Here is a 26,302-nt window from a genome sequence, read left to right as displayed (position 1 = left end):
ACCACTCGGGATTCCTGGTAGTCTCCGTAATATTTTCATGCGCCACTTCCATGCCTAGATTCAGATTTATGCGACAGCGCGAAATTTTTCGACCATGGCTGTAGTAGACACGGAACTAGCCTAACTGCTTAATTGCACACCGTTGGTTGTGGCGCAGGGCCATACCTGGACTATGAACCGCAGTGGGGCTGTTTTTCTGAATCTTACAATACGTAGCACTCGCATACAGTTAGTTAGCATATATTATACCCCGGATACCTTCTCGGACGTAAATCTCATGATTTTGAATTCCCAGAAACTTGACGAGAAACATCCACCTCTAGGATTTGTGCCATCTTAGTGACACCTAACAGCCATGGCTCCTAGGGCGTCGTTGTCTACATTTCTCACAAACGCGAAGTCAACACTGGCAGCAACTGCGTCCAAGAAACAACCGCTAACCTTTGTGGTGGGCAATGAGTCTGCTGGTAAAGTCCTTTCCAAAGATACATGCTCGCGGTTCATGCCACCACGTACTAACAAATGCTTCCAAAAGATCTTGATTCGCTGTGCTCCGCATTGCTCTTGGCATATTTGCGCACTTACACCCCGCCTCACACCCTGCACATTCCTCTGTGTCATCTTCACAGAGATGACCTGACACTTCGGCCGGAGTTCACCGAGGTCCTCAAAAGGGCTTCTGTGTCGCCTGATGATGTGCTCACGCTGGACGAATTATCCAAAGCCGCTGGTGCCGCGGGCTTCAAGGAAAACACTCACTGGCTCCTGGTGGACCACAATTCGCTGACCGGCAAGTTGGAACCATACAAGGACCGCGTTGTCGGGTGCATCGACCACCACGATGACGAGGGTCTTGTACCACAGGACAGTTCGCCTCGGGTGATCGAGAAGAGCGGAAGCTGTGCGAGTCTCGTGGTCAACCACTGCAAGGAGGCGTGGGATGAGTTGAAATCCCTTGAGAACGCGGACGAGGTCGACTCGCAAGTCGCTCAGCTGGCGCTCGGTCCCATCCTGATAGACACCAACAACTTAGAGAACAAGGACAAAACGACTCCATTCGACGAGGACGCCGTACAGTTTCTAGAGACCAAGATCAGCGGCTCTGCCAACTACGACAGAGCCAGCATCTTTACCACCGTCTCGGGCCTCAAGGAGGATATTTCGCCGTTGTCGGTTCGAGATGTCCTGCGCAAGGACTACAAGGAGTGGGAGGACGGCGGGCTGAAGTTGGGGATGTCGTCGGTACCCGCCGACCTCTCGGCGCTGCAGGACAAGGCCGGCGGCGCACAGAATCTGATCCGGGATATTGCCGATTGGGGAAAGGAGAAGGATATCGACCTCGTTTGCGTCATGACCGCCTTCAAGAAGGAGGGAAAGTTCAGCCGCGAGTTGCTGCTGCTGGCACGATCAGAGCAGGGCGTCAATGCTGCCAAACGCTTCGAGGCGGGTAACAAAGACAAACTAGAGCTAAGCACATATCGTGCTGGGGAACTCGATGCCATTGAAGATGGGAAATGGCGGAAATGTTGGTCTCAGGCCAGGGTTGAGAACAGTCGCAAGCAGGTTGCCCCCATCTTGAGAGAGGCGATGGGAGCCTAGGGAAAGGACTATAGGATGTACCCAGACTACTATAAAGCCGAAACAATCAGACAAATAATAATTCTATCTTCACTATATCATGTCATAGTGCTATGACCTATGAGCCGACAAGTTTCAAATGGAATTCTCAAAGTTCCTATACGAACAGATGATCCGGAGCATTGGCTAAGCTGTTTTTGAGAGTACAAGGACCATATAGGTTTTATTCAATGTAGACGCGTACACTCAGATTCTAACCGTCGATCGGATGTGCTTCCGCTAGGAATCTTTTATGCGGCAGCAATGGCATCCAACCACTTCGCCAGTCGATAGCCTTGCTTGGCGATCTGCTCCTTGACGACTGGCTGGGCGGTAGTAGTGTAGGTACCATCAAGCTCCTTGTTCTCGACGGCAGTGATGCCGCCCTTGAGGACCGTGGTACAGACATACGCATTTGCTTCCGAAGCCCAATCGAGCGCCGTCGTCTCAGCGTCTTTGATGTTCAGATTGGACACCCAGCCGGCAGCCTCAGACTTGTAAGTTCCTGAGTTGATTGCTGTCACCGTATACATTAGCGATACTGCATTGCAGTCTGGATGCACAAGGGCAGCAACACTCACCGGTGGTCAAAGTAGTGGCCCAGGTCTTGGCAGAGCTCTGCGATGACCCGCCAGAGACAGATTCGGGAATATCACTATCCCAGATGGCATGGAGGTTGGTGGACTCGCCATCGTAAGTAACGTCAATACCGTTGCCGCCCGACTCAAGCTCCTCGCAATGGAGAGGCTGGCCGATGTCACCAATGAAGTGGATGATCATTTTGGCGGCGATCTGGCGATCAGCCGTGCTGAGCTTGGTGTTAAGGACACGCGTAGTGTAGTTAGCAATGGCGCTCACAACGCAGCCACCCTCGCAATCACGATCCAGGTCGACACCGCAAGACGACGGTGGGCTGTCCTGTGCATCGATATAGTGATAACCAGCAGAGAACTTGCCCGCGGTCGTGTACTAGCAAGGATGAAATCAGCTATGCTGTTGCCGAGATTCACGTTGCCATCAACCCTGTGGCTTTCCAAATAGTGATACGGGGATATGCTTTATAGACGTACGCGATATGAATCAGCCCAGGTGGAGACAGTTGCCAAGTAATCGGTAGACGTGTCTCCCAAGAGGCTCTGGAAGTAGGTCTTGGTAGTCGAAGCCACAAAGTTGGTCGCAATGTAGGCGACGGTCTCATGGCCCATGGCTCCCCAGGCCATGGCGCCGGGAAGGGCCGCTGCGGAGAGCAGGGCAGTAGCTGCAATGCGAACCATTGTCGTTGAATCAAGCTTGGACGAAGGAATTTAGCTGGCTGCAGAGTGGACAACAAGGTGGCACAGGAGACGCTGTATAAGGTAACGAGTGGGTGGAGAGGAGCATGCCAAGTACAATGGACGGGCGGAAGGCTAATATACATGCTCGGCGCCGCCGCCTATATACTTGTGCGGATCTTCTGAGAGCGACATATCTTCTTCACGAGCGACTTCGGGAGCTTAAGCTGATCGCCGTTCAGTACCAATCTTATGCTATAATTTTACAATTGGCGTACTGGAGCACATTGATTGGACGCGAAATCAGGAATACTGACGAAAGCGGTATCTGAACATAGATTGGTGACAGGGGGTCTGAGGATTGTATTTCTCGGTTGCGAAGATGCATCGGCATCACAAGCCAAAACTGTATTAGGCCCAATGACTTAACACACGTTGTCCTTGCCCCTGAGTAATGGAGGAGGAAAGGAAATCAATTAAGGTTAGCCAGTCGTGAAGTGAATCGTGGGAGATGCTGCAGACACGCGAGCGGAGACGATCTCGCTTTAGGTTAGGGAATTCGCCAAGGCCCAGCTCCATTCTCATTGATGCTAGGTACAGCGTTGAGACTTTCAAGAACATGCATTGTTTGCTGTGCCTGTATTGTTTTGACTGTTGATCGTAGACATAAAGTGTCGTTGACTTTCTGAAAAAGCAAAATGCCCAATTCCAGTATGGACTATGTGGCCTGTCGATTGCCATCGCAGTTGGCTGGCTCTACTAAAATTTGAACTCGAGTTGACAGGACCAGGACCAGACCAGACCTACAAAGTCTACAGCACCCCTGGGATGCACCCTTCCCCGGTCTCGTACAAGCTATGTCAGAAAAACTCAATCTTGTTAATAATAGCATGGACCTTCTGGGGAATCCTCTTTCCACGTGCCTTATCAGTATCCTGCGATTGCTGGCGATCAACTGTTCTCGCATAAAACTGCCGGTGGCTTGTTGCCCGAAGGGGAAGGTATTCTTTTGGCCTGGGTTAGTGCTCATGTTTCTAGCGGGACCAGAAGGTCAATATGGCTCCCATTGCCGCCGGGTTCATTGGTCGTGCGTTATAGATAATAAGAGATACATATCTGAGCCAACTCTTCGGAAGGGACTTGCTGTACATGTATTTAAAAGAACAAAAATAGTAAAGGGTAGGCTTGCAAAAGTCCGAATATCCTTATGATAAACTACCATTTCTTGAGGGCTGATACTGAAAAGTTCGCTCTTCTCAACTAGTCAAGCCAACAAGTCATACCCCTACAGAGTGTATTACAATTTATGCCCCACTTGTGGGTGTTGTACAATATGTTACATTCTCCGAACCGCACTGCAGCCCTCCATGTCTTCCTCAATGTCGTGTCCCTGAGCCTTCGGTGAGCCTTTCTGAAAACCACAACGGACGCCGGCGGTCATCGTTTATAAACGACCGGTGATAGTCATCTAATCATAAGGGTTCCGCCGCCGCGATACCTAATGCTCCGACTCATGATAGCTGCCTACGGGGGCGCAATAGCTTCAACTCCTTTACTAGTTTCACAAACTCTCGTCCGACCAAACTCTGCGCGAATCCCTTCGCGTTAGCTGGGATTGTGTCCGCATGCTCTTCCGCCTTGGGGTCTGCCACGCGGACACAGTCCAGAAGTGCGTTGCGAATTTGCCCTGTGAGTTCAATTGGTGGGTGCTCTATGATCATCTCCTGGAAACAGCGGTGAATTGTTTCGGTACATATACGCGGGTCCTTCGTAGCTACAGCTAGTCTAAAGGTATGAAGATATAGGGCTTCGGACCTAGGCTGAGCAAAGCGAGGCGGGAGGCGCCACGTCTCCCAGAACTGATCCCATCGCCCTAGTCGAGCGTATGCATCCATAAGCCTCAGGAGAAGTGGTTCACCCATATACGGGAGTTTGGCTTGGGCCATAAGATCTTCGAGCCTCATCTGAAGTTCAATGGCTTTTGGAGTGGGCTTCCCAGACCACGACATGCCTTCTATGATGGACACAACGACATCGTTGGTAATGATCGGATGGCCTCGAGTGTGCACAGACTCCAAAAGGTCCATGGCAAGTCTGGTCTGTTCTTGCAGCTTGGGCCCTGGCGAAGCATAGATGCATCCAAGCAGCTGTAGCACTTCCTCCCTCGAAGCAGCTATTGCGCATGCCCTAAGCTCATTGATGAGCTGTCTTGTTTTGTCAAGAGACTGGTGTTCCTCCATGCCCAACTGACGGGCTTTAGACTCAATGCTTAAGCGGAGTGACCACGTTTGTTCTGTTGGAAGGTGTTGCATTGACATTTGAGAGATTTTTCTGAAAGACGCGGACCGAAGTATCGCAAAGGCCTCGTCTGCCGATGAGTTGTTGATATTCGTTTTCAGAAGCTCAATCGTTCGTACTTTGGAAGGACCGTCGTGCAATAGATTCTTGAATAAAGCAGAGGCACCATGTGTTGACGACACATCGCACCACTCATTTACAGATCTAGTGTCTTCAGATGGTCCAAAAAGCTCGTAGAGTTTAGAGCCTAGAATGGGCCCCTCAGCCTCGGGAGATAAGTGCGATTCCTCGGCATAAATAATGCGCTGAGGATCGTTCCTGTGATTTTGACTGGTCGAGAATGACCGGGACTGGCCTGAGGAAGAGAATGCGGATGAAGGGACATTGGACGTAGGTCGAGATGGTGCCTGGGACAAAGTATCTCTTTCGGTATCAATTTGCTCGGATGACTCGACGTTACCAAGTTCCTTGTTGGGCTCTTGCTTGGTCTGGCGGTCTAGAGTCCGCTGCCATAAAGTTTCTAGGCCCAGTTCTGTTCTGCGTGACTCGGTCATAACTTGGACGACAATCGTCGACCCTGTTTGTGGTACGCCAAATCCAGCAATTCGACCGTCCTCAGCAAGAACAGCAGACTCCACGTTCGAGCGGTTGATGGTACCCATGTTGACACAAATCCAGCCGGTGGTGATGCCATCATCGGTGTCGTCTGTACCCATGGTCCCTAACAGCCTTGCTTTCTTCGCTTTCCGCTTGAGCTTAGTCTTGCGCTCATTCGGGCCCAGCAAGCCATCAGCATCAGCAATGATGCGATGTTTGGCTCGTAACCATCGGACCAAACGACCGGCAGACACGTTCAGATGCCTCTCACTGCGGGCTGTGCCAAAAAGCATGAAGAGGTTCTGGCCAAGCGCTGGAGGTGGATCAAGCTCTCGCAAATCCAGAAGCGAAAGATCGTCAAGGCCCATCTCCTCGGAAGCATATTTCAGCAAAGTAGGAATGATAGGCGGCGAACCTTCAGGCACATCGGGCAATGGCGGTGGTTCAGCGACAGGTATGTGTCTTGGTGGATCAACTTCAAGATACCATGGTACAGCCGCTTGGCTTGAAGCTGGCTCGCCGTCGTTTATGGGCTGGTCATCTGGTGCGGCTTCAAGTCTGTCGAGCTGAGAATCTTGCAAATCAACCCGATTGGAGTCCAGGTCTGGGGGAGTAGAGGAGGAACTATAAAGGCGAGCGATGCCTCTGGAGTTGGCAGCTGTGCGCCACGAAGCATAGGTAGTATGCGGAGATCTGATAAGTGGAGTCACCGAAGGGGTAATGAACAGTCTCAGAAGTGATGTGCGGCATTGCGAGCAGCCTGCTGCTTTCAGAGCCCTCCCAGAAACCATGATGAGTCGACACCTTGGATGGCCGTGGAAAAATAAGGTGAAGATCTTGGAGGCACGCAAGTCATACTGGACCCGCGCAGTCGTGATGGAAGTTTGCGATGAGATCAGAAGTTTTGGACCCCTGGATATTTGACCCGGAAAAACTAGAGCTGTCTTGCGCCGCTCGCTCCTGTGAGTAAACAGCACAGAAGAGAGACAGAAGAAGATATAGCGGGTACGCCAGTGTTTTTCTGCCAATCGGAAGCTCGCATTAGTTCCGGTAGCAGCTGTGCCAAAGCTGAGGCCCGCACTTCAGCTGCCGTACCAAGTACTGTACTTAGCATGCTCTCTGCGGATTACTGGATGTTAGTCCCTGATGAGCTTTTTAGACCCTCCTGGGGCTTTTAGACTCCGTACCGCGAAAAATTTGGAGGAGTTGCTCCATGTCGCCTCCTATCAATAATTCTCGACTTTTGCTATCTACGCTCACTAACACCTTTTGTCGGCTTAGACTCTAGTAGACAAGAACAGTCCTCGCTATACTCTAGATCTTTCTCTTTCTTTTCCCACGGACTTTCCTTTTAGCAGCTCTTAATGTGTACATAATACCTTGTTTCTCGGTCGCCAGCCATCCCCGTCCGCTGCGATATCTCGTCATTCCCTGCAGCGCATTCCCTCCTCGGGTCGCTACCATATCTGGTCCATCAGCCACCATGTTTGTGCGGCCATCGTCTCAGAGGAGCTTATCCCTCTCCAAGGTCAACACATTACATCGTCCACAACTGTTATCAAGATGCTTGACAGCCCGGCCGGGCTCCCTAGTGTCAAGTCACAGGCTACTCGTCACGCGACCAGACCTGCTACCATGGCAAAGAAGTAGCGGACGAGTAAGCCGGGCCACTCATCACGAGCGATCGCTTGCCACAGCCATAGACGATGCCCGATCTCAGAAGGAGTTGGATCTGCCCTACGGTCTCCCCATGTACGGTCAACGGTCGCCACCGCCGCCGCGAACCCTGGCCTCGTACGAATTCAGACACTTCGATCCCGCGAAACCTCTTATAGTCAGGAATGACTTTGAAGAGCCCGCAAAGTTACGAACCTCGGCCCAGGGTGTCCCCGGCGATCTCGAGTCCATGCTCTCTGTATTCGAAGCCTGTCTCCATGTACAGCATCTCGACCGCGCAGCTCTCGTCCTCAAAAGACTCGATGACACCGAGCTCATGCCCGGCCCTGAACTAGTCAACTTACACAATCGCTACCTGGCCGCCAACATCGAGCGCTTCTACTCTCATCCAGACAACAAGTGGGCCGAGTCAATGCAGTCATGGTACGAAACTCGAATCCGCGCCCTGGGCCTTCCCCAGACGCCCGAAACTATTGCCTACATGCTCAAGATCTCTCTCATCTCTGGCCAAGATCAGGACAAGCTTGAACGCCGCATCAACAGGTACATGGGCATGGTGCCCGGCGACGCTGGTCTACAAGTTTACAGCTACTCCGACATACTCTCTGACCAAGACTTGGCCAAGATCACCAGTCTGTGTACTACACACAACTACTCGCCTGAGGACTTCATCATCGAGGGTGGGGAGGTCTCCCAATCCGAGCTGCCCAACGAGTTTGCAGCGCAGCAAGATCCGACTAAATCTGGACAGACTGTGAACCCTGAGGCCGAGGTCATGGCGGTACCGCAAAAGGGACTTGGTCTGAAGACCTTGCGAGAAGTGCTCTCGTTTTTTACCGACATTCAAGGCAGCGACATTTCGAAACTGCCACTGAATGAGCAGCGCGAGATTCAGGCTCGACTTGAAAGAGACTGCGTCGAGGCAGCCATCAGCCGATGGAGAGAAGAGCACCAAGCTCTGATGAAGATGGGAAGAAACACATCCTTATCTACCAATGCACTCAACTCTCAGCTCTACGACTGGCAATGCGCTCTGGAGAAGCGAATTGAAGAGGACATAGCGGTCTTGGCCAAGGCTGAAACCCAACAAACGAAATCCTCGGAGGATATTGACAGAATTCTCATTGCCCCTTTCCTACGACAATCCACCCCAGCTCGGTTGGCCGCCGTTACTATCCTCAGTACACTCAATCAAACGGCACAGGCTCCCACTGATAACGGCGCGACGATCGCCACGGCGGTCTCGAACCTCGCAAAAGCTTTGGAAGAGGATGTTCGTCTCTTTCAAAATCACGAGGCCAGGAAGGCCAAAAAGGCTCAACGACGTGTTCTGCGTCGTCAGGCTGCTGAGTCTGAACAGTCCACCATGCCACCATCGATCGCTACTCCCACGAACAAGAGCCCAGCAAGTAACGTTGTAGAACCAACGTCATATGATGGACAAGCGTGGCCTGTCGCTATCAAGACGAAACTGGGTGCTTTCCTGACGCTGGCTCTGATTGACACGGCCAAGATCACGGTCTCTCGTGAGCATCCGTCGACAAAGCAGCTGGTAAGCCAAGTCCAGCCTGCATTCTCCCGTAGCAGCATCTTCAAGAAGGGCAAACGCGTTGGAATGGTTTGCCCCAACAAACATCTTACGGAGCTCATGAAACGAGAGCCTCGGGGTGATTTTCTGGCAAGACATCTGCCAATGCTCGTGCAACCTGATTCCTGGACCAAGTTTGACAAGGGTGGCTTTCTCGAGTTTCCCTCGACCATTATCCGCGTCAAGAATGGTGAAAAGGATCAGAAAGTATACACAGAAGCAGCAATTCAAAGAGGTGATCTCGACCAAGTTTGCAAAGGTCTGGATGTGCTCGGGCGGACAGGCTGGAAAGTCAATCGCCCCGTTTTCCAGGTCATGCTCGACGCTTGGAACACTGGTGAGGGCATCGCCAATTTTCCCCCACTTAACCCCGACATGCCTCTCCCCCCTGAACCCGAGGCTTCTGAGGACCCAATGATCCGGAAGACGTGGATTTCACAGGTCAAGCTCATTGAAAATGAGAAGTCGGGACTCCATTCCGAACGTTGCTTCATCAACTTCCAGATGGAAATAGCCAATGCCTTCAAAGATCAGACCTTCTACTTCCCACACAACATGGATTTCCGTGGCCGTGCATACCCGATTCCAACATACTTGAACCACATGGGCGCTGACAACGCCCGCGGTCTTCTACAGTTTGCAAAAGGCAGAGAACTTGGGGTTAGCGGTCTGAACTGGTTGAAGGTGCACCTTGCCAATGTATTTGGATTTGACAAAGCCAGCATCTCGGAACGCGAAGAGTTTGCCCTGAACAATATGGACAACATCATCGAGTCGGCAACTAACCCCTTGAATGGCAACAAATGGTGGCTAAAGGCTGAGGATCCGTGGCAGTGTCTAGCCGCATGTTTCGAACTGAAAGCGGCCATGAGTTTACCTGATCCTACAAAATACGTTTCTCATCTCCCTGTCCACCAAGACGGCACCTGCAACGGTCTGCAACACTATGCTGCTCTCGGAGGTGATCTGTGGGGAGCGCAACAAGTCAACCTCGAACCTGGCGAGCGTCCCGCAGATGTCTATTCTGCCGTGGCTGATCTGGTCAAGGAGAGCATTGTAAAAGACGTCGAGACAGGCAACCCTCTAGCCAAGATCATGAATGGCAAGATTACGCGCAAAGTCGTTAAGCAAACAGTCATGACAAACGTCTACGGCGTCACATTCATCGGCGCTCGAGCTCAAGTACAAAAGCAGATCGAAGCGGCCTATCCTAAGATCAAGGACCAGACGGGCATACCACCTGTACTTCTTGCTTCTTACGTTGCTTCGAAGATCTTCAAAGCTTTGTCAACAATGTTCAGTGGTGCTCACGATATTCAGTACTGGCTTGCGGAATGTGCCGGTCGCGTATGCCGGGCCTTGACGCCAGAACAGCTTGACAAGATGGCTGAAGATTCGGAAGCGTTGATGGCAACAGAAGCAGGCGGCGCGTCAGCTAGCCCCAGAGAAGCGAAATCTGCCAGTATGAAAAAGGCTAGCCTGAAGAACAAGAAGTCGAAGATTGGCCATGGTGATCTCTTAAGCCAATGGAGATCGACAATCGTCTGGACCACTCCACTACGTCTCCCTGTTGTGCAGCCGTATCGAAAGGGCAACACACGCACGATTACGACTGCTCTTCAGGACCTGAACCTTGTGATTCCTGAGCGGTCCGACCCCGTGAACCGGCGCAAGCAACTGCAAGCCTTCCCGCCTAATTTTATTCACTCACTTGATGCTACTCACATGCTCCTATCTGCGTTAGAGTCTGACGAGAAAGGCTTGACGTTTGCTGCCGTTCACGATTCATTCTGGACACACGCAGCGGATGTTGACGTTATGAACGGGGTACTACGAGATTCTTTCATTCGTATTCACAGTGAGGACGTCGTCCAACGACTTGCCGCCGAATTTGAAGCGCGATACAAAGGCTCCCTTTATCTCGCCAAGATTGAGTCTGGATCTCAAGTGGAGAGGGACATTGTTGAGTTCCGCAAGGGAGCGCGTCTCCAGCTCCACGATGAGGTTCTGTTGGAGCGTGAGCGACAACGACTTCTTCAGTCTACAGACCCTGACGAAGTGTCCCGTGGACGAAGCATGAGGACCCCTGCAAGTATCTTTGAAGAGCATAATGCACAGCAGGTATCCGACGCTGCAATCGAATTTGGCGATGTCGGCTTTGGCCAAGTGCCTCCTCCTGAAGAAGTGGTCAAGTCTGCACTCGAAGAAGTCGCGGACGCAGATGTTACCTCACCAAAATCACCTTGGGCTAAAACGATAAATTTCAACGTTGAGGATCCCCGAAAACTTAAGAACTATCTTGAAGTCAACGGATTTGAAGCCGAGATCACCAAAACGGAGCCGAAGAAAACCCATAAAGCTTCGTCGGTTGCGGGAGTATGGCTTCCGATAGCTTTCCCTGACGTGCCCAAGAAGGTTCGTGCCTCCCATCTCTCCCCCCTTAACTTCGATCTGCTCATAGAAATGCGTGCTAACATTTTTTAAAGGGAGACTTCGATGTGAAGCGACTGAGAGGGAGTCAATATTTCTTCTCATAAACGGACCAGCTGGGATTTGATTAACAATAGATGTGGTCGTGCTCAATCTTATAAGCTACGGAAGCGATTGCATTCAACGGCGTTCTCGGGCAAGCGGCATGTTTGATGTTCATGGGGCGTATAGGTCTTTCAAAAAGGACTTCAAAATCTGGCACTTTCCTGTATATTATGTCATTGTACGATACCAAAACGAAGAGCCAAGAGACAGTGGGAGATGGTGGGCGGCCATGTAAAGAATGCGGATGGAATTACTCCGCCAACTGTACAATTTGTACAATATCAATGAGCAGAAAATAGTTCTGATACTAATACCAACGGTTATTTGGTAATGCCTTGGGCTCCGTGATAGTGTTTCACAAACGTTTCAGTCTCTGATTAATGGAAATGGTGGAAGCGTGAGTGAAATACACAAGAGCCAAAGGTCAAACAAATTCTCGGAATATAGCTTTTAGATACCCGAGGTTCGCACCTTGGGTCTCCAAAAACAGATTCTTCATAACACCACAGACACAAATTATGATACAAAAGAGTTTCAGATTCTATCAAGTGTCTAATATCAAAGGCTCGAAGTTTGTCATAAATCCCATTTATGTGCTGTTTCTAATTATTTAATTATTTACTCTAACACACTATGCATATGTCTTGATAGACATTACGATTTAGACAAAAAGAATAGCGACAGGCAACCAGGAAGCCAGGGCAGCAGATTTTCCTCATTAGTAAATGCTCAGGAAGAAGAAAAACAGAACCCCCCCCGGTAATCTGCGCAATCATCCCTTTCAGTATCTTGCATACTTCAGAAGCCGGAACCTGAGCCAGCTTGCTCAACTTTTACCTTGACCCAAGAACAACTGCATGAGCCGTCTCCAGAGGAATACTTGCTCAGAGGCCTCGATATAAAAGCTCCCGCCATGTAATTACTTGTGGAATTCTCTTTGTCTTCTCTGTCGACATATGCCCAGAACCGACCAGTTTCTTTGATCTTTCAAAATCTCTCTTTGACAAATCTCAGGCATATCGTATCTCGACTCCCGGGACACACCGCAGCCATGCCTTCCTCTATCTCACCCATGAGCATGGCCCTTGGCCTAGTAGTCGTCGGCTCATTGTAAGCCCTTTCCAAACCATGCCTCCTCTTCGGTACGAGTAAGACATGGGGCTGACGAGCACTCTGTAGCATCGCGGCACCAGTCCAAGCCTTACCTGTTGCAGGCGGCAGCCTCGAGGCGACGCCGGCCGTGGCCGTGTCGGTCCACGCAGGCGGAGGTCCAACTGCTTCCGGCCTGGAAAGGTTCCCCTGGGCCACTGGGCACCCAACCCCCAGCGATTTGGAGAGGATCGCGACCGTCTCCGCCGCCCCGGTTTCTCTGCAAGAGCTTGAAAAAGAGCCGTGCCTGTTGCCTGAGGGTTGTCCTCCAGACACTCCTACAAATGATCACCCTCATCGGAAACAGTGTTTCTTCAACATACCTTGGTTTTGTCCTCGTGACAATCATCCACAATGATCTGAGGAGCCGGGTTTGTTGCCTGAGGGCTGTCCTTCGCAGCAGCAGCAGCAGCGGGAGGACGTCCGCAACGCCTAAGACACAGGGTTAGGCGCTGTTTCGAGAAATGGAGCTCTGTTGACTAATGGACCGATCATGATATTTTCCTTCTATGTGGTCGTCGAAGCTCTGTTGACTGGCTCAATACCCAAAAAACAAAATCGAAAATCAAAAAAGTTTTGTTCAACGGATATCATTTAGTTAGCCCGCCTCGACCCCCTTTAGTTGAGTTCAAATAAATTAGAGTTGATACACTGCTTGTTCCACTGATGACCAGCCATAAGTATAGTGACGAAGGAAAAAGTCGCACAGATTACATGCCAGGCCAGACAGATATGTTATAGCAGTATCCCAGAGTAATAAAGTAGATCAGGAGGGCATTTCTATGAATTGAGTTGGTCGCCTGGATCTCAGCCAACAACAAGGTATTGATATTGATCCTGCCCTTCTCGCAGCTCGGTTTAACACGGCAGGACATTTATTGTTTATCGCACAGTAGCACCCTTCAAACTCTTGACCGTACACACGCCGCCACTCTTTGTGACCAGCTTGCCAAATCCTGTCTTTCCAGTCTCCTTGACCTCGCCAGCATCGAATGCAACCTCCAAGCCGTCTGTAGTTGTGAACCCGGGCTGGAATGTCTCCCAAACCTTCTTCTTCGGGTTCAGTACGCCCTCAGGTTCGCCTTCCCAACCCTCGAAGTAGACGCGCTCACCAGCGACTGCGCCCTCGGGCGGGCTAGCAAGTTCGACGGGTCCCTTGTGGTCATCGACCTCGCCCTCCTTCAACTTGGGCGATGCTGCAAGAACCATGGCACATGACTTGATACCACGCATCTTGACAGGCTTCAAGTTGGCGACAACGACGACCTTGCGACCTTGCATCTCCTCAAGGGGCACCAGGCCGTTGAGGCCGGAGCAGACAGTTCGGCAAATCTGACCTTCGTACTCTACGTAGTCCTCGGTAGCTTCCTTATCACCCATGGCGATGGTGGAGACGTACAAGCTGTCGGCTTCAGGGTGCTTGATGGCCTTGAGGATATGTCCGACTCGGAGATCAATGAGAGCGGGTGTGGGTGCGGCGGCGGCGGCGGGGGCCTTTTGGGGCTTGGGCTGCTTCTCCTTCTTCTCCTTCTTGGGCTTCTGCTGCTGTTGCTGCTCAGCGCCGACACCAACAGCGGCCGCAGCAGAGTTTGCGGCCTGAACGACGGTGTCCTTGACGGCCTCAGCAGCGGCCTTGGTGCGGTCAACAAGGGTAGCACCCTCAGCACCAGCGGGGGCAGCCTTTGCGGCGGCGGCGGCGGCGGCCTCCTTCTCCTTCAGCTTCTTCTTCTCGGCCTTGGCATCGACTGGGGGCTTGACGTAGAGAACATGCTCGGGGTCGACAGTGAGTTTCTCGCCGTCCTTGATGTCCTTCTCGAAGACGTTTGAGTTCTGGACGAAGTCGAGGTGACGGACGATGTGGGGGTGGCCGTGCTCGCCGGTGCGCTGCTCGGGAGTCCAGCCGGCAACGACGGGAGCAAGAGCGTCGTAGATGGAAACGTCGGCCTTGGACGGCTTGGTGCCGAGGAGGGTGGTGCGCGTGGAGAGGTGGGTGTTCAGGGACTCGAGGATGGAGGAGTCAGACGGCGAGGACTTGAGACGGTCAGCGGTGGTGGACCACTGCTGGATCTCCGTCTCCTCAGCAGGAGTGTAGCTCTGAGACGAAATGGCAGCCATTGCGGACGTTCTAAGCGATGCAATGCTTCGAAAAGCTGGTCGGAACAAACGAGGGAGTGACAGTTTGACTGGCTGGGGGTTTGCCTACAGGACTGCAGGCAGTGATGCTATGAGAATGTATGTGACAAGGTTGGCGGGGGACTTTTATTTATTTTTATTTTTATTCTTTTCTTTTTTGGAAAAGCTCTAGACTAGGTCAACCTAACTTGAGTGACTGTGCTGGATGAATGTTAACTTACGTCTTGTCATGGGCTGGGTCGCAACGCTGCCCCGCCATCAAACAAACGGATCGGAGTGAGGGGCTAAGATCCAGTACACACATACATGCATACACGCGCGCATACATACATGCATGGCGTGGTAAGTGCATATCGAGTCGTGGACTCGCCAGTTGGGTGGCCTCTGCCATGTGGATTGGATGACGGTGCCGGAGCTCGGTATAACCCGAAGCCGTGACGTCTGTCCTCCCTGCTCGCCCTCGCCCTCCAGTCTAGACTAGCTCAGAGCCGAATCCCCAACCAAGCATTGGGATTAGTAGTTATTGCCTGCAGCTGGACGTCGCGATATTTCCGTGAGCTGCCCTCGAGCTCTTGACAAGCTACGCCCACGTTGTTCTATCCCGTCTCTCAGAAAACCTCTTCTCAACATCCACGACTCGTCAAGATGGGTGGCTTAACGTATGGACTCGGAAGCGCTTCGACAGTTCTCCTAATTGTCGGCCTGTGTAAGTACTCGCCCTCGTGGCCTCCAAGCCTTACGTCTTGACGTAGCTGACAACTGGTCCCAGACATGCTCTTCACCGGCGATGGCGAATATTTCAACGTACGTTGGCAGAACATATAACCGCACACGAATCTCCGAGCTTCATCCTGACGAGTTGCAAATCTAGGTCGGCGCTTTCCTCGAATCCATATCGCCGTACGCATGGGCAGATCTGGGTATCGCTCTCTGCATCGGTCTCTCGGTCGTTGGTGCAGCATGGTATGGCGACGCCCGCCACAAGACAAAATCATGGGACAATCGGCTGACGTGTCGCGCAGGGGCATTTTTATCACAGGCTCATCCATTCTGGGAGCAGGTGTCAAGGCACCTCGAATTCGAACCAAGAACTTGATCTCCATCATCTTCTGCGAAGTTGTCGCCATCTACGGAGTCATCATGGCCATCGTCTTCTCCTCCAAAGTCGGTTTCATCGATGAGGCAGGAGTCGCCAACGCCGAGGCTTACTACACCGGCTTCGCCCTGTTCTGGTCTGGCATCACCGTCGGGGGCTGCAATCTGATCTGTGGCATTGCTGTTGGCATCAATGGTAGTTCAGCTGCGTTGGCCGATGCTGCTGATCCTACGCTGTAAGTAAACACGCGCCACATCTCAAATGAGTTGGCTAACGTTGCTGGCTAGTTTCGTCAAGATCCTCGTCATTGAGATCTTCAGTTCAGTCCTTGGTCTCTTTGGACTCATTATTGGCCTCCTCGTCTCCGGCAAGGCCAACGATTTCGGCAAGGCCATGGCGTAAGGTCTAGTATGCCTGGATCACTTAGACGGTACATATAGCAACTCATGCATTTGGAATTCGCCATTGAATTCCCCGGCGTTTGGAAGAGGATCGCGTGCGGCAAAGCGCGTTGTGTAGTATTTTCTAGGCGCGCTTGCATGTACTTTTATAGGAGCCTTTCGAATATCACGACATTGAAAATGAGCAGGGACCCATCTCTCTATGGAGATTCAAGCATACCTGTCCAGGTATATGAGGCGTCGCCATTACCGATCACTCCGGAGCAACGTAGCTGGTAGTAACACTCGCTCCGTGCTATAACAACTGAAATAGAATAATATGGAATAACATGCTGCAAGACGATATTGCCGAGCCTGAACTACAAAACACGTTATCACTCCTGGTCCTCACCCCCACACTGTCGCTCAAGTTAGCTGACGATTGGTGCCCACTCACCCGACTCCTTGCACAGATTGCACAGATTGTTCGTGGCTGCTTCGTGCGCCTGTCACTACCTATCACCCTTTGCTCGATATGCCCCCTTTATGAGCCAACTGTTGTGAAGGGTCAGGGCTTATTACAGCATTAGCACCACTCATTTCTTGCAGCAGATCATGTTTCGTTGTCTCAAAAGGAAGGAGCCGTATGATCATCTGTCAGATGCCTAGCAAACCATCAATATGTACCACAGGCCGCTAAATATTCAAATTCTTTTATATTCTATGTACTGCTCCTGATACCACTCATGATCAGAGCATCCACCTTCTCACCTTTCTTCAGCGGCTCCTTGCCCGGCGGCATACATAACAGCGCATTCGCACCCTTGAGACTCCCAACCTTGCTGCTTCTCTGGCCGCCAGTACTTTCCGCCTTCAAAACGCCGTCCTTGCCAACACTCACAATCGCGCGGTGATACTCCGGCCTGCTCTTATCGAGTGCGAAATCATGCGCCAGCGTGACCGGGATCTTTGCCAGGCCAGCGGGCTCAATGCCACTCATCTGGTGCAGCGACGGCAAAACGAATAAGTGGAACGTCACGATCGCGGACGCCGGGTTGCCTGGAAGGGAGAAGACGGCCTTATTGACACGCTCTCCCGAGTTGTTCTTGACCGGAACCGTGGCAAAAGTAGTTGGTTTGCCTGGCTTCATTGCGACCCGGCCAAAGTGGATCGTGCCGCCAAGGGAGCGCTCGATGGTGGGCTTCAGGAGATCCAGTTCACCCATGCTGACGCCGCCCGTGGTGATGACGAGGTCGACCCGGCGTAGAGCGCCCCGGAGGGTTTCCTCGAGCGTTCCGGGCTTGTCGGACGCGATTCCCAGATCGACGACTTCGTAGCCATGTTCCTGCGCCGCGGACATGAGAGTGATACGGTTGGTATCTCTCACCTCCCCGAGGCGAAGCTCTCCCGGCCGATCATGCTCTACAATCTCGTCGCCGGTGGAGAGGACACCGACAAGCGGCTTGCGGTAGGTTTTCACTTCAGATACGCCCACAGCGGCCAAGAGACCGATTTCACCTCCGACGGCCGATATTTGCTCTCCCTTGCTAAGGATCTGGGCATCTGCCTTAATGTCACTTCCGACCTCACGGACGTTCTCGCCCTCCTTGACACCTTCGGCAAGAATCTCCACCTCTTTCTCCTCTTTTCCGTCATCTGTCATGGTCTTGAGGACTGTGTCCTCGACCATGATGACCGACGTGGCGCCAGGGGGTAATGGGGCGCCCGTGGTGATTCGGGCAATTTCGCCCTCTTCCAAGGGTTCAAAGTCCTTCCCCGGGGCGGCGTGTGATATAGATACAACAGGGAAGACTCCCTTCATGTTTCCATCTTTCGGTACAACCACGGCATAGCCATCCACTATACTAGCACGAAATGCAGGCACGTTTGCGCGGGCTTTCACATCTTCCGCAAGTACTGAGCCCGGCAGCGACCTATCAACTTTAACTGTGACAACCTCCGCAGGTGGCGTGTGCTCTTTGACCTGGGCGAGAGCGTCGTCAACACTGAGCATGGGGAATGGCGACTCGCGGTTTCTCCTGCTAGGACCCAGACTGGGGTCGTTGGACATGGGGTTAGCTCCGGGGGCTGTATGTCTGACTAGCCCTCCATGGCCATGGCCATGGCCGTGGCCTTGCCCGTGAGAATGACTGTGACCATGATCATGTCCGTGAGTATGGTCGTGGCTGTGACTGTGAGACTGAGACTGAGACTGTGCTTTTCCAGTTGACTGGATACCAGCGTCGGTCTCAAGTTTCTTGACGCCACCTGCATGAAGGCTTCTCGAGTCCAACCCCGTAGCTTGGAGACAAGCATGCGGCAGTGTTTTGAGTACAGCTTGCAAGTTCTCCCTCGCTCCCTTGGGCGATCCTGGTAGGGTGATTATCACAGACTTATTACGGACACCTGCCACGGGACGAGACATCATAGCAACTTGACTTCATGTCAGCGAGAAGCAGGGGTTCACACGTAACAACACAGCGACTTACACGGAGTGACACTCAACGAAGCCGCTAGCATACCGTGAACAAGCCCAGGCGCTTGCTTGTGCAGCAGAGCTGAGATTGCCTATCACAGCATTAGCCTTGTAACAAGCGACCCAGCCGTATGTCATTTACCTCGGGCGTATGATCCGCCACAGCGAACCCGGTGCCTCCTGTTGTCAATATGAGATTGATGTTCTCAGCAGCGAGGTCGGCCCAGAGCATAATCTGTCTTTGAATCTGAACCACAACATCAGACACTATTTTGGTGTCTACCAATTCCCACTTGCCGTCTCCCTCCTGCTCGAGGACATCTTTCAGTACATCCCCAGAAGCATCTGTGCTTGGATCCTTGGCTGCGGTTGTGGAGATGATCAAGATCGCAACCTTTAGCTTCGGGGAGGACATTGCAGCACCTGATACCCTTTCACGAGGCAAAAAAGAAATGTATAAGATGGACGGCTCGTGGCTACCTCAAGTCGGTCATTGGCATACAACACAAGTATAGGTGCATGAGCTATAAACGTTTGGGGTTGTGGTCCGGTTCCGCCGGTGACGGACGTGGATGCACCTACATAGTATAAGCTCTGACAGGGATTACGATAAGATAAAGCTCTCCCCCCCAAAAAAGTTGAGGGTCGCGAAAGTTGGCGAGTCTTTTCTCAATCTGGGCGCGAATTTATCATTCCGCCTTTTCACCGTGAATCACACCAACTAAGCACCCGGCCAACTCGCAAAGGGCTCGGCAAGCCTGGTCTCAGCACCGCCATTCCCCAGCAAACAACACACAAAGAGAGGAATACCGAGGAAGCAGAGTTAGGGGAAACCCCCCGGCGATCGCCCAGCATGGTCCGCATCAAAGAGCGCTACCTGCTTGTCAACATCCTGTACCCCACCTCCCTGTCGACATCGTCCACGTCCACTACCACGTCAACGTCCACGTCCGGACAGACCCCCGACCTCATCGCGCTCAACCAGCCGACGACCGATAGGTGCGACCGCGGCACCATACTCCGCGAGATCCGCGCCCAGGTCGCCTCGCTCTTCGGCGACTACGGATCCGGTGCCATCGCCAGCCTGCAGGTCAAGTACATCTCGCCGGCGACCTCGACGTTCATCCTGCGGGTGAACCGAGCGCACTACCGGCTTGTATGGACAGCGCTGACCATGATGGACCACGTGCCCGTACGGGACGGCAAGTTGTGCACGTTCAGGGTGGTGCACGTGAGTGGCACGATACGCAAGATAGAAGAGGAGGCAATCAGGCGCGCAAGGGATCTGATGCTCGCCGTCAAAGAAGAAGCTGGGGCCAAGGACAACAGCGCCCTGGCTGCCATCATGAACCAAGGGAAAAGGACGCGGCAAGCTGCTTCGACAAGGAGCATTTCGGTCATGGACGACGACCTGAGCGAGGATGACGAGGACATGGCAGATTACAGCGATGGTTGAAAAGGGCGGGGGGTATCATGGGTTTCTTCTCACTATCTTTACGCCACCATCTCCCGGAGGCGGAGGAGGAAACCCGTCGTACTCGTCATCCTCGCCGTCATCCGCGACAAGGTCCGGCGTTGTCGCGCCTGTACCTGTGTGACCTAGCCTAGCTGCCTGCGTTTCATCCTCCTTTTGCTCGGCCTCGTCATATGCCTCCTTGGCATCTACCCATCGCTCCTGGATGTCTGCGACCTCGAGCATGGAGGACTCGTTGCGCATGGCCAGCTGCCAGACGGTATCGTTTGCTCCCTCAGCGCCACCGAATACATAACCGCCCGCCCGATCGATGACACGCAGCAGATGCATTATGCTCTTCTTGTTCTCAACAGCGAGGACCTCGAACCGAACGAGGGAGAAGTTCTCGACCAAGTCCGCGACTGCCTGGTTCAGCCTTGCAAACTTGCCGCTCCTGGTGGAGGGCTGTTCCGCTTCGAGATACGGCAATAGATAGTCCAGGTCCTGTACCTCGGTATAGAAATCGAGGTTGAAGGGCAATTTGTCGTAGTCGGCGATCTTGTCGATCTTGGTAAGGACGTTGATATGGGGGAGGTCCATTTGCAGCATTGCGCGAAGAGTCAAGAGGAGGTTGGAGATGTAGAGGGAGGGCTGCGTGAGACAGAAGGAGTCGGAGAGGTGAACGACGACGAGCTATGATCATGTCAGCGGCTGTAAATGCAATGCCAGGCCGGTCGGCTTTATACCCTGTAACCCATCTTCTGGAGTTTGAAGAAAATGTTGCGTAGTGAGTTGTGGTGTGTGTATAACTCGACCTGTCCGGGGCAATCAAATATGACATAGGAGTCGCCGAGCTCTTTCAGGCCCTCTTGCAGCCACTCCATGTTGTGCTCCAACTCTTCAAAGGCGTACAGCACTCCTCCGTTGGGGCCGAGCGAGTCGTCGGCCATGACCTCTTCCAAGGTGACGAGGTTCCGTATGTCCAAGGCGCAGGGATAGCTTGTGCGGTCGTTTGCGGGGTCGAGGTTCACGACGGAGCAATCGCGACCAATAGCGCTCATGAACTGGTGCACTGCGACGATCAAGACATCAGTATACCCTCTCTACCTGCCTCTGCGGGGTGGGAGGCGAGTGCGTGGCGCATGGAGGGGGAAATCAGCGTACTGCCATCGCAATATGTGCTCTTGCCCGCGCCGGGGCTGCCCAGCACGAGTTGTGCGAAGGGCATGTTAGAGGAGGGTGTCGTGTAGGGAAAGAATCTGCAACGGGTGCAAGTTGACGGAGAGAAGAGACGGTAGCACGTAGATGCCGTAGACTGTGGTAAGGAGGACGATGTGCAGAGCAGACCACCATGTAGGCATGTGTGTATGTATTCATGTATGTATATATGCGCAAACTAGACCAGGTTGAGAGGCGAAGTGGGATGAAAGCTCCCAGCCTAGCACACACCCAAACGAACGAATGAATGCAAGGGCCGGCCCCCTCCCCTCCAACAACGTAACTAAGCAAGACTGCGATGGCGACCTGCGACTGGACCTGAGTTGCTGGATAATTTAGGCGGTGGCAGGTGGCAGGATTTAGAGCTCCCTGTTTATCGGCGGCAGGGGTCCTGAAGCTGAGCTACCTGAAGCAAAACATTGGCTTCGCTCGACAGGCATCACGTCAAGTTGGGTTCAAAGATCAGACAGGACAGGACACGACAGGACAAACGGGGGACAGCTGGTTTCGCATCTGCTGAACATCATCCGTTTCCACTTTCATTTCCAATCTCAACTACCACTACAAGCACAATCCCCCCTGCACCACCATCATGGCGCCATGTGAGTTTCCTATATTCCAAAACGTCATCCATCGAAGTGAATTGAACCAAAAGGCTAACCTGGCCCTGCACACAGCGACACAATTCGAGTTGGCGCAATCGCCAAACGATGCCATCTCCTCCCTCGTCTTCGCCCCCTCCTCGCCAACCCGCCTACTAGTCTCGTCATGGGACAAGAACGTTTACCTGTACGACACGCATAGCGACAGCGAAGCCGGGCATGGCACACTCTTACAGACTTTCGAGCACCGCGCCCCCGTCATGGACGTCTGCTTTGGCGCCGACGACGACGAGGCCTTCAGCGCAGGTATGGACTGGACCGTGAGGCGCATCGATCTCAACAGCGGAGATCTGACCCTCGTCAGCAAACACTCCCAGCCCGTGAGAAGGGTCGTCTATAGCCGCGGACATTGTGCGTATTGCCTCTCGTTTTCCATCCCCTCTGCCCTCTGCCCTCTCCCCTCTGCCTTCTGCCCTCCACCTCGCAGCACAGACGAGTCGAGCTGACACCACTCCTCTTCGTAGCCCTCCTGGTTACCGCCTCCTGGGACAACACTCTGCACGTCCTGAACCCATCCGACACATCACTTACGCCACTAACCATCGCCCTGCCCGGCAAGCCGCACGCCCTCGCTGCCTCACCCTCGAAACTGATAGTCGCCATGACGTCACGCCTCGTGCACATCTACGACCTGGACGCCCTCACATCCTCGCTAAAGTCGGGCGCCGCGCCCCAGCCGTGGCAACAGCGCGAGTCGTCCCTCAAGTTCCTGACCCGAGCCGTCGCCGCCATGCCCTCCGACGCCGGGTACGCCACCTCCTCGATCGAGGGCCGCGTGGCCGTGGAGTGGTTCGACGCCTCGGAAGCCTCCCAGGCCCGCAAGTACGCCTTCAAGTGCCACAGGCAGACCAGCCCCGAGGACGGCGCCGATGTCGTCTTCCCCGTGAACGCCCTGGCCTTCCACCCCTCGTTTGGCACATTCGCTTCCGGCGGCGGTGATGCGACGGTCGCGCTGTGGGATGCCGAGGCCAAGAGGCGGATGAAGATCTACCAAAAGTTCCCCGACAGCGTGGCCGCCTTGGCCTTCTCCAGCGACGGCAAGTATCTCGCCGTCGGCGTGTGCCCTGGCTTTGAGACTGGTATGGAGGATTACAACGGGGAGGGTCGGACCAAGATCATGATTAGGGAACTGGGCGACACCGAGGCAAAGCCCAAGGGCGCCAAATAGAGGGAGAAGTTGGAATTTTTGAGACTGGTACTGCGATTATAGTGGCTGTGAATGACCTTGGAGGAGTCAGAGAGAGGGAGACAGAGAGAGAGAGAGAGAGAGAGAGAGAGAGAGAAAGCGCAGCATGACTCATGGGTTTTATATCTCGGCGCATCGGCGTTTGCTGGCAGGATAAAATATACCAGGACTCGTGACATTTCTCGAATACTTCCCCAATATTGGAAAATGGCGACCAGACAATCAAACTTATGGGCTGATTCTGCTGCCGTTGACCAGAGGCTTTGAACCATGAGGTGTGTGTAGAGACCCCACAGCTACAATGCTTACTATCATCTAGACTCTATCTGTTACAGTCACTCCCCCATGTGTTCTGATATCTCCGGCATTAGTTGCAACGACATGCTTCCCCATGTCACCAGAATTCCTATGTCCTGCCAAGGTCTATCCCACAAGTCTTTTCGCTCCCAGCTAGTCTCCGTCGCTCTCTTGCGAGGAATTAGATTGTTCGCAAGCTTGGTCTTCTTGCCGATATCTACTCACTCCATCCCCTCCATCTTTCAGCTCTTCCTCCTCCGAACAGTACCGCTTCTGTCTTTTCAGCGCGCGGATATCATCAACATACAAGTGGTTCCCCTCCCCGTCCCACAACGAATGAAGAGACTCGTCCGAGTGATCACTGCTCGAGCTGTTCTTATTCGACGGCGTCAAGGTATATCCTATCTCATGCATGATGGAGTCCTCTGACGAAGCTTCGTCAGGGTCCACAGAAGTCTCTCCGTCGGGCTCTCTCAACGGGCTCGACATTCTTGTCGTTCTCATGCGCATAATAGCGGAGGAATACGAGCTGTGCACCTCCGGCCCGGCACTGCTGATAAAATTCCTGAGGTCTAGAATCCCATCTCCGCGTTTCGGTGCATACTTCAAGGTTGGATGTGGCTCGTGTATCCCCATGTTCTGTGGCAGGCGGTCTTCACTCGATGGCTGGATATTAACAAGATTGCCTCGTATGGCCGGCAGCTTTGAGCGGATGTGCAAGGTGCTGTCCATGAAATTGTCATAGGTAGGCCATTGGTCTTTGGCAGCCCCGCGCAGAAGAGTTGTCCGTCGATACCTGGATAGCTGCCGGTTTCTGTGCTTCCCGGAATCTCGAATGCTACTGGTCTGTTCAGCGGAACGTCTGGTGGTGAGTTGTCCAATTCCTGGCATTGATATCGACCGCCGTCTCTTCTTATGTCCAGTGACATAGAAGACGAAATCTGGATTACCTTCATCGCCAGAGAACCCATCCCCTGGACACCACGCCTGCTCTGGTTGGCTGTTGGGGGCAGGAAAGCGGTACTCATTTATTCCTGAACCTTTCTTCACAAGAAAAACACCTTTGGTCAGGCGGAGGGCCGCTTCTGTCGTCTTATTATTGCTTGACGTTGCGGGAAGTGTGAGCTGGTTGGCAGCTTGTGGCTTAACATGTCTGCTTGTTCTTGACCTACTTCCAGCAGTCACGCTCGCACGTCGTGCTGTATTTATCTTGCTCCTTAATGGTATAGTTGGGCTTGGAGAGTGCTCGAGTTGTATTTCTGGCACTGCCGGGAAAGCAGTTGGCGTTCGGTGTCTTGTTCGACCTCGAGATTGAGCTAGTGGCACAACTTTTCCATCTTCTTGGTCTTGTTCAATCCTGTTTAAACCCTTATCATTGTGCGTACTTATGGAGCGTCTTTTGCCATGTATGCCAGATTTGCTTGGTAATCTAACGTCTTGCTCGAGATTCCTGTGACTTGGCCTCCTGCTGCTTGCTCTAAGACGAAGTCAGCCATGCAGGTCCAGTATTGCAGGTTCATAAACCAAGCACAAAATCTGTGGTGAATTGTGACTGAAACAAACACATCTTACCGTCGTGGGCCAAGCACACCATCGCGTGTGGTGTCAGTTACAGATTTGCGTCTCTTGCCGTTTACTCTGACCGGAGAGCGTGGCTCAGTTGGGTTGTCCTCAAAGCTGAGTTGCTTGAGATCATTTTGGTCGCCTTCATCTGTGCTCAATGGTACTGACTTCGTCCTGCGGAGTGTGCGATATTTTTGTCTCGGGCGTGACGGAATACGAGATGGTCTCGAAGAGATCAGATCTGCTGAACCAATCGACGAGGCTTGACCAATGGTGACTGACAAAGCTCGCCTACCTTCTGGTGGCATTCTGAAAATAGGGCAGCGCACCGTGAAAGTACAAATCAAGGCCAAGTACCAGCGTGCTGGTAGTCTTTGTGGTCGCAAAGAAAAAGCTCCAGGTGGGTGGCTAGCAATGCAGTCAAGAGATTTTTGCCGTTCAAGGGGCAAGAGCGGTCGAACGTGTCTGTGAGTGATGGCGTTCTTACAGACAGGAAGGAACGACCTCAGCTTTCAAGATAATGATACAGTTGGTAAGGAAGATATAACGTCATGCTCTGCAGGCTGCCTACGTTTACTAAACTGGCAATAAACATATAGCTATATCTGACCCAAAGTAATCTAGGTTGTAGGTGTAGAGAAAGGTATTGGTTTAGTAAGACTTATAGGTTGTATTTTGAGGCAATTGCTTCTTTCGAACCATCCACCAAACCTGGAGAGCACGTCAATCATGCCTCCCTCTAATGTTTCCAAATCTCTCTGGCGTGTCTCTGTGGAACAGCAGCCAACCAGCTGGCTCTATTGACCCAAGCCCGCATTGCCATGTAATCTTCTGTTGCTCAAAGGCTCAAAGTCTCCCTCAAGGAATCAAACTTGAAGCGACTCTGCTGCGGTCGCTGCTGCTCGGAAGAACGAAACGAGTCCCTGACCCAAAATGGTCTCGCTAAGCACTGGTTCAGCAGTCAAAGCAATGCTCTCTCCCAGAGTCCATTCTCTCTCCCCCCTGTGTAGTGTAAGAATCAAGACGGTGGGCTCCGTTATCAGTGGCAGAAGTATGATAGAGAAGAAAGAACTCTTGATTTGCCTTAGTGACATATTTACATAGCA

The 26,302-nt window shown here is 52.6% G+C and overlaps 12 protein-coding genes across 12 annotated transcripts; 6 read left to right on the top strand and 6 right to left on the bottom strand.

The window, feature by feature from the left end:
- The first annotated feature begins 212 nt into the window (after positions 1–212).
- Positions 213–1,680, top strand: BKA67DRAFT_31711 (uncharacterized protein). The gene is made up of 2 exons (XM_046096170.1): positions 213–467; positions 536–1,680. The coding sequence occupies exons 1-2, from the start codon at positions 356–358 to the stop codon at positions 1,597–1,599; spliced, it is 1,176 nt and encodes a 391-aa protein (XP_045964013.1). The 5' UTR covers positions 213–355; the 3' UTR covers positions 1,600–1,680.
- A 188-nt stretch (positions 1,681–1,868) lies between these two features.
- BKA67DRAFT_589668 (S1/P1 nuclease) lies at positions 1,869–2,837 on the bottom strand (the record flags this gene model as incomplete). The annotated part of the gene is made up of 3 exons (XM_046104498.1): positions 1,869–2,134; positions 2,199–2,586; positions 2,688–2,837. 3 exons carry the CDS (start codon positions 2,835–2,837, stop codon positions 1,869–1,871), a joined length of 804 nt encoding a protein of 267 aa, XP_045964012.1.
- A 1,562-nt stretch (positions 2,838–4,399) lies between these two features.
- BKA67DRAFT_530007 (uncharacterized protein) lies at positions 4,400–6,574 on the bottom strand (the record flags this gene model as incomplete). The annotated part of the gene is made up of 1 exon (XM_046099168.1): positions 4,400–6,574. The coding sequence occupies one exon, from the start codon at positions 6,572–6,574 to the stop codon at positions 4,400–4,402; it is 2,175 nt and encodes a 724-aa protein (XP_045964011.1).
- A 692-nt stretch (positions 6,575–7,266) lies between these two features.
- BKA67DRAFT_511252 (DNA-directed RNA polymerase) lies at positions 7,267–11,585 on the top strand (the record flags this gene model as incomplete). The annotated part of the gene is made up of 2 exons (XM_046097392.1): positions 7,267–11,463; positions 11,535–11,585. 2 exons carry the CDS (start codon positions 7,267–7,269, stop codon positions 11,583–11,585), a joined length of 4,248 nt encoding a protein of 1,415 aa, XP_045964010.1.
- A 1,049-nt stretch (positions 11,586–12,634) lies between these two features.
- On the top strand, positions 12,635–13,090 carry BKA67DRAFT_653086 (uncharacterized protein; the record flags this gene model as incomplete). The annotated part of the gene is made up of 2 exons (XM_046106295.1): positions 12,635–12,693; positions 12,763–13,090. 2 exons carry the CDS (start codon positions 12,635–12,637, stop codon positions 13,088–13,090), a joined length of 387 nt encoding a protein of 128 aa, XP_045964009.1.
- Positions 13,091–13,347: 257 nt separating this feature from the next.
- BKA67DRAFT_31699 (uncharacterized protein) lies at positions 13,348–15,174 on the bottom strand. Its single transcript, XM_046096169.1, has 2 exons — positions 15,087–15,174; positions 13,348–15,033 (listed from the first exon to the last, which is right to left on the bottom strand). Exon 2 carries the CDS (start codon positions 14,845–14,847, stop codon positions 13,615–13,617), a length of 1,233 nt encoding a protein of 410 aa, XP_045964008.1. The 5' UTR covers positions 14,848–15,033; positions 15,087–15,174; the 3' UTR covers positions 13,348–13,614.
- Positions 15,175–15,510: 336 nt separating this feature from the next.
- On the top strand, positions 15,511–16,363 carry BKA67DRAFT_653084 (ATP synthase subunit C; the record flags this gene model as incomplete). Its single annotated transcript, XM_046106294.1, has 5 exons — positions 15,511–15,571; positions 15,635–15,669; positions 15,737–15,828; positions 15,888–16,196; positions 16,249–16,363. The coding sequence occupies 5 exons, from the start codon at positions 15,511–15,513 to the stop codon at positions 16,361–16,363; spliced, it is 612 nt and encodes a 203-aa protein (XP_045964007.1).
- A 699-nt stretch (positions 16,364–17,062) lies between these two features.
- BKA67DRAFT_653083 (uncharacterized protein) lies at positions 17,063–19,232 on the bottom strand (the record flags this gene model as incomplete). Its single annotated transcript, XM_046106293.1, has 3 exons — positions 17,063–18,774; positions 18,831–18,909; positions 18,960–19,232. 3 exons carry the CDS (start codon positions 19,230–19,232, stop codon positions 17,063–17,065), a joined length of 2,064 nt encoding a protein of 687 aa, XP_045964006.1.
- A 438-nt stretch (positions 19,233–19,670) lies between these two features.
- Positions 19,671–20,273, top strand: BKA67DRAFT_653082 (Rpp14/Pop5 family-domain-containing protein; the record flags this gene model as incomplete). The annotated part of the gene is made up of 1 exon (XM_046106292.1): positions 19,671–20,273. One exon carries the CDS (start codon positions 19,671–19,673, stop codon positions 20,271–20,273), a length of 603 nt encoding a protein of 200 aa, XP_045964005.1.
- Positions 20,274–20,288: 15 nt separating this feature from the next.
- On the bottom strand, positions 20,289–21,498 carry BKA67DRAFT_509084 (ATP-binding domain 1 family member B; the record flags this gene model as incomplete). Its single annotated transcript, XM_046097207.1, has 3 exons — positions 20,289–20,963; positions 21,017–21,342; positions 21,435–21,498. 3 exons carry the CDS (start codon positions 21,496–21,498, stop codon positions 20,289–20,291), a joined length of 1,065 nt encoding a protein of 354 aa, XP_045964004.1.
- A 287-nt stretch (positions 21,499–21,785) lies between these two features.
- On the top strand, positions 21,786–23,657 carry BKA67DRAFT_546076 (WD40-repeat-containing domain protein). Its single transcript, XM_046101367.1, has 3 exons — positions 21,786–22,090; positions 22,166–22,501; positions 22,615–23,657. The coding sequence occupies exons 1-3, from the start codon at positions 22,081–22,083 to the stop codon at positions 23,316–23,318; spliced, it is 1,050 nt and encodes a 349-aa protein (XP_045964003.1). The 5' UTR covers positions 21,786–22,080; the 3' UTR covers positions 23,319–23,657.
- A 129-nt stretch (positions 23,658–23,786) lies between these two features.
- Positions 23,787–25,504, bottom strand: BKA67DRAFT_653079 (uncharacterized protein; the record flags this gene model as incomplete). Its single annotated transcript, XM_046106291.1, has 2 exons — positions 23,787–25,110; positions 25,206–25,504. 2 exons carry the CDS (start codon positions 25,502–25,504, stop codon positions 23,787–23,789), a joined length of 1,623 nt encoding a protein of 540 aa, XP_045964002.1.
- Positions 25,505–26,302: the final 798 nt, after the last annotated feature.

The sequence above is a fragment of the Truncatella angustata genome (genome assembly GCF_020726525.1).
Source record: "Truncatella angustata strain MPI-SDFR-AT-0073 chromosome Unknown BKA67scaffold_1, whole genome shotgun sequence".
NCBI classification, from domain to species: domain Eukaryota; kingdom Fungi; phylum Ascomycota; class Sordariomycetes; order Amphisphaeriales; family Sporocadaceae; genus Truncatella; species Truncatella angustata.
The sequence above is the reverse complement of the archived record's forward strand: the minus strand, read 5'-3'. Positions and strand labels throughout refer to the sequence as shown.

Excerpts from the sequence above, each read along its gene's own strand:
- BKA67DRAFT_31711 (XM_046096170.1), top strand. The coding sequence starts at position 356 with ATGGCTCCTAGGGCGTCGTTGTCTACATTTCTCACAAACGCGAAGTCA. Across the intron at positions 468-535 it reads GGTGGGCAATGAGTCTGCTG|ATCTTGATTCGCTGTGCTCC; the intron begins GTAAAGTCCTTT and ends TGCTTCCAAAAG.
- BKA67DRAFT_31699 (XM_046096169.1), bottom strand. The coding sequence starts at position 14,847 with ATGGCTGCCATTTCGTCTCAGAGCTACACTCCTGCTGAGGAGACGGAG.
- BKA67DRAFT_546076 (XM_046101367.1), top strand. Across the intron at positions 22,502-22,614 it reads CGTCTATAGCCGCGGACATT|CCCTCCTGGTTACCGCCTCC; the intron begins GTGCGTATTGCC and ends TCCTCTTCGTAG.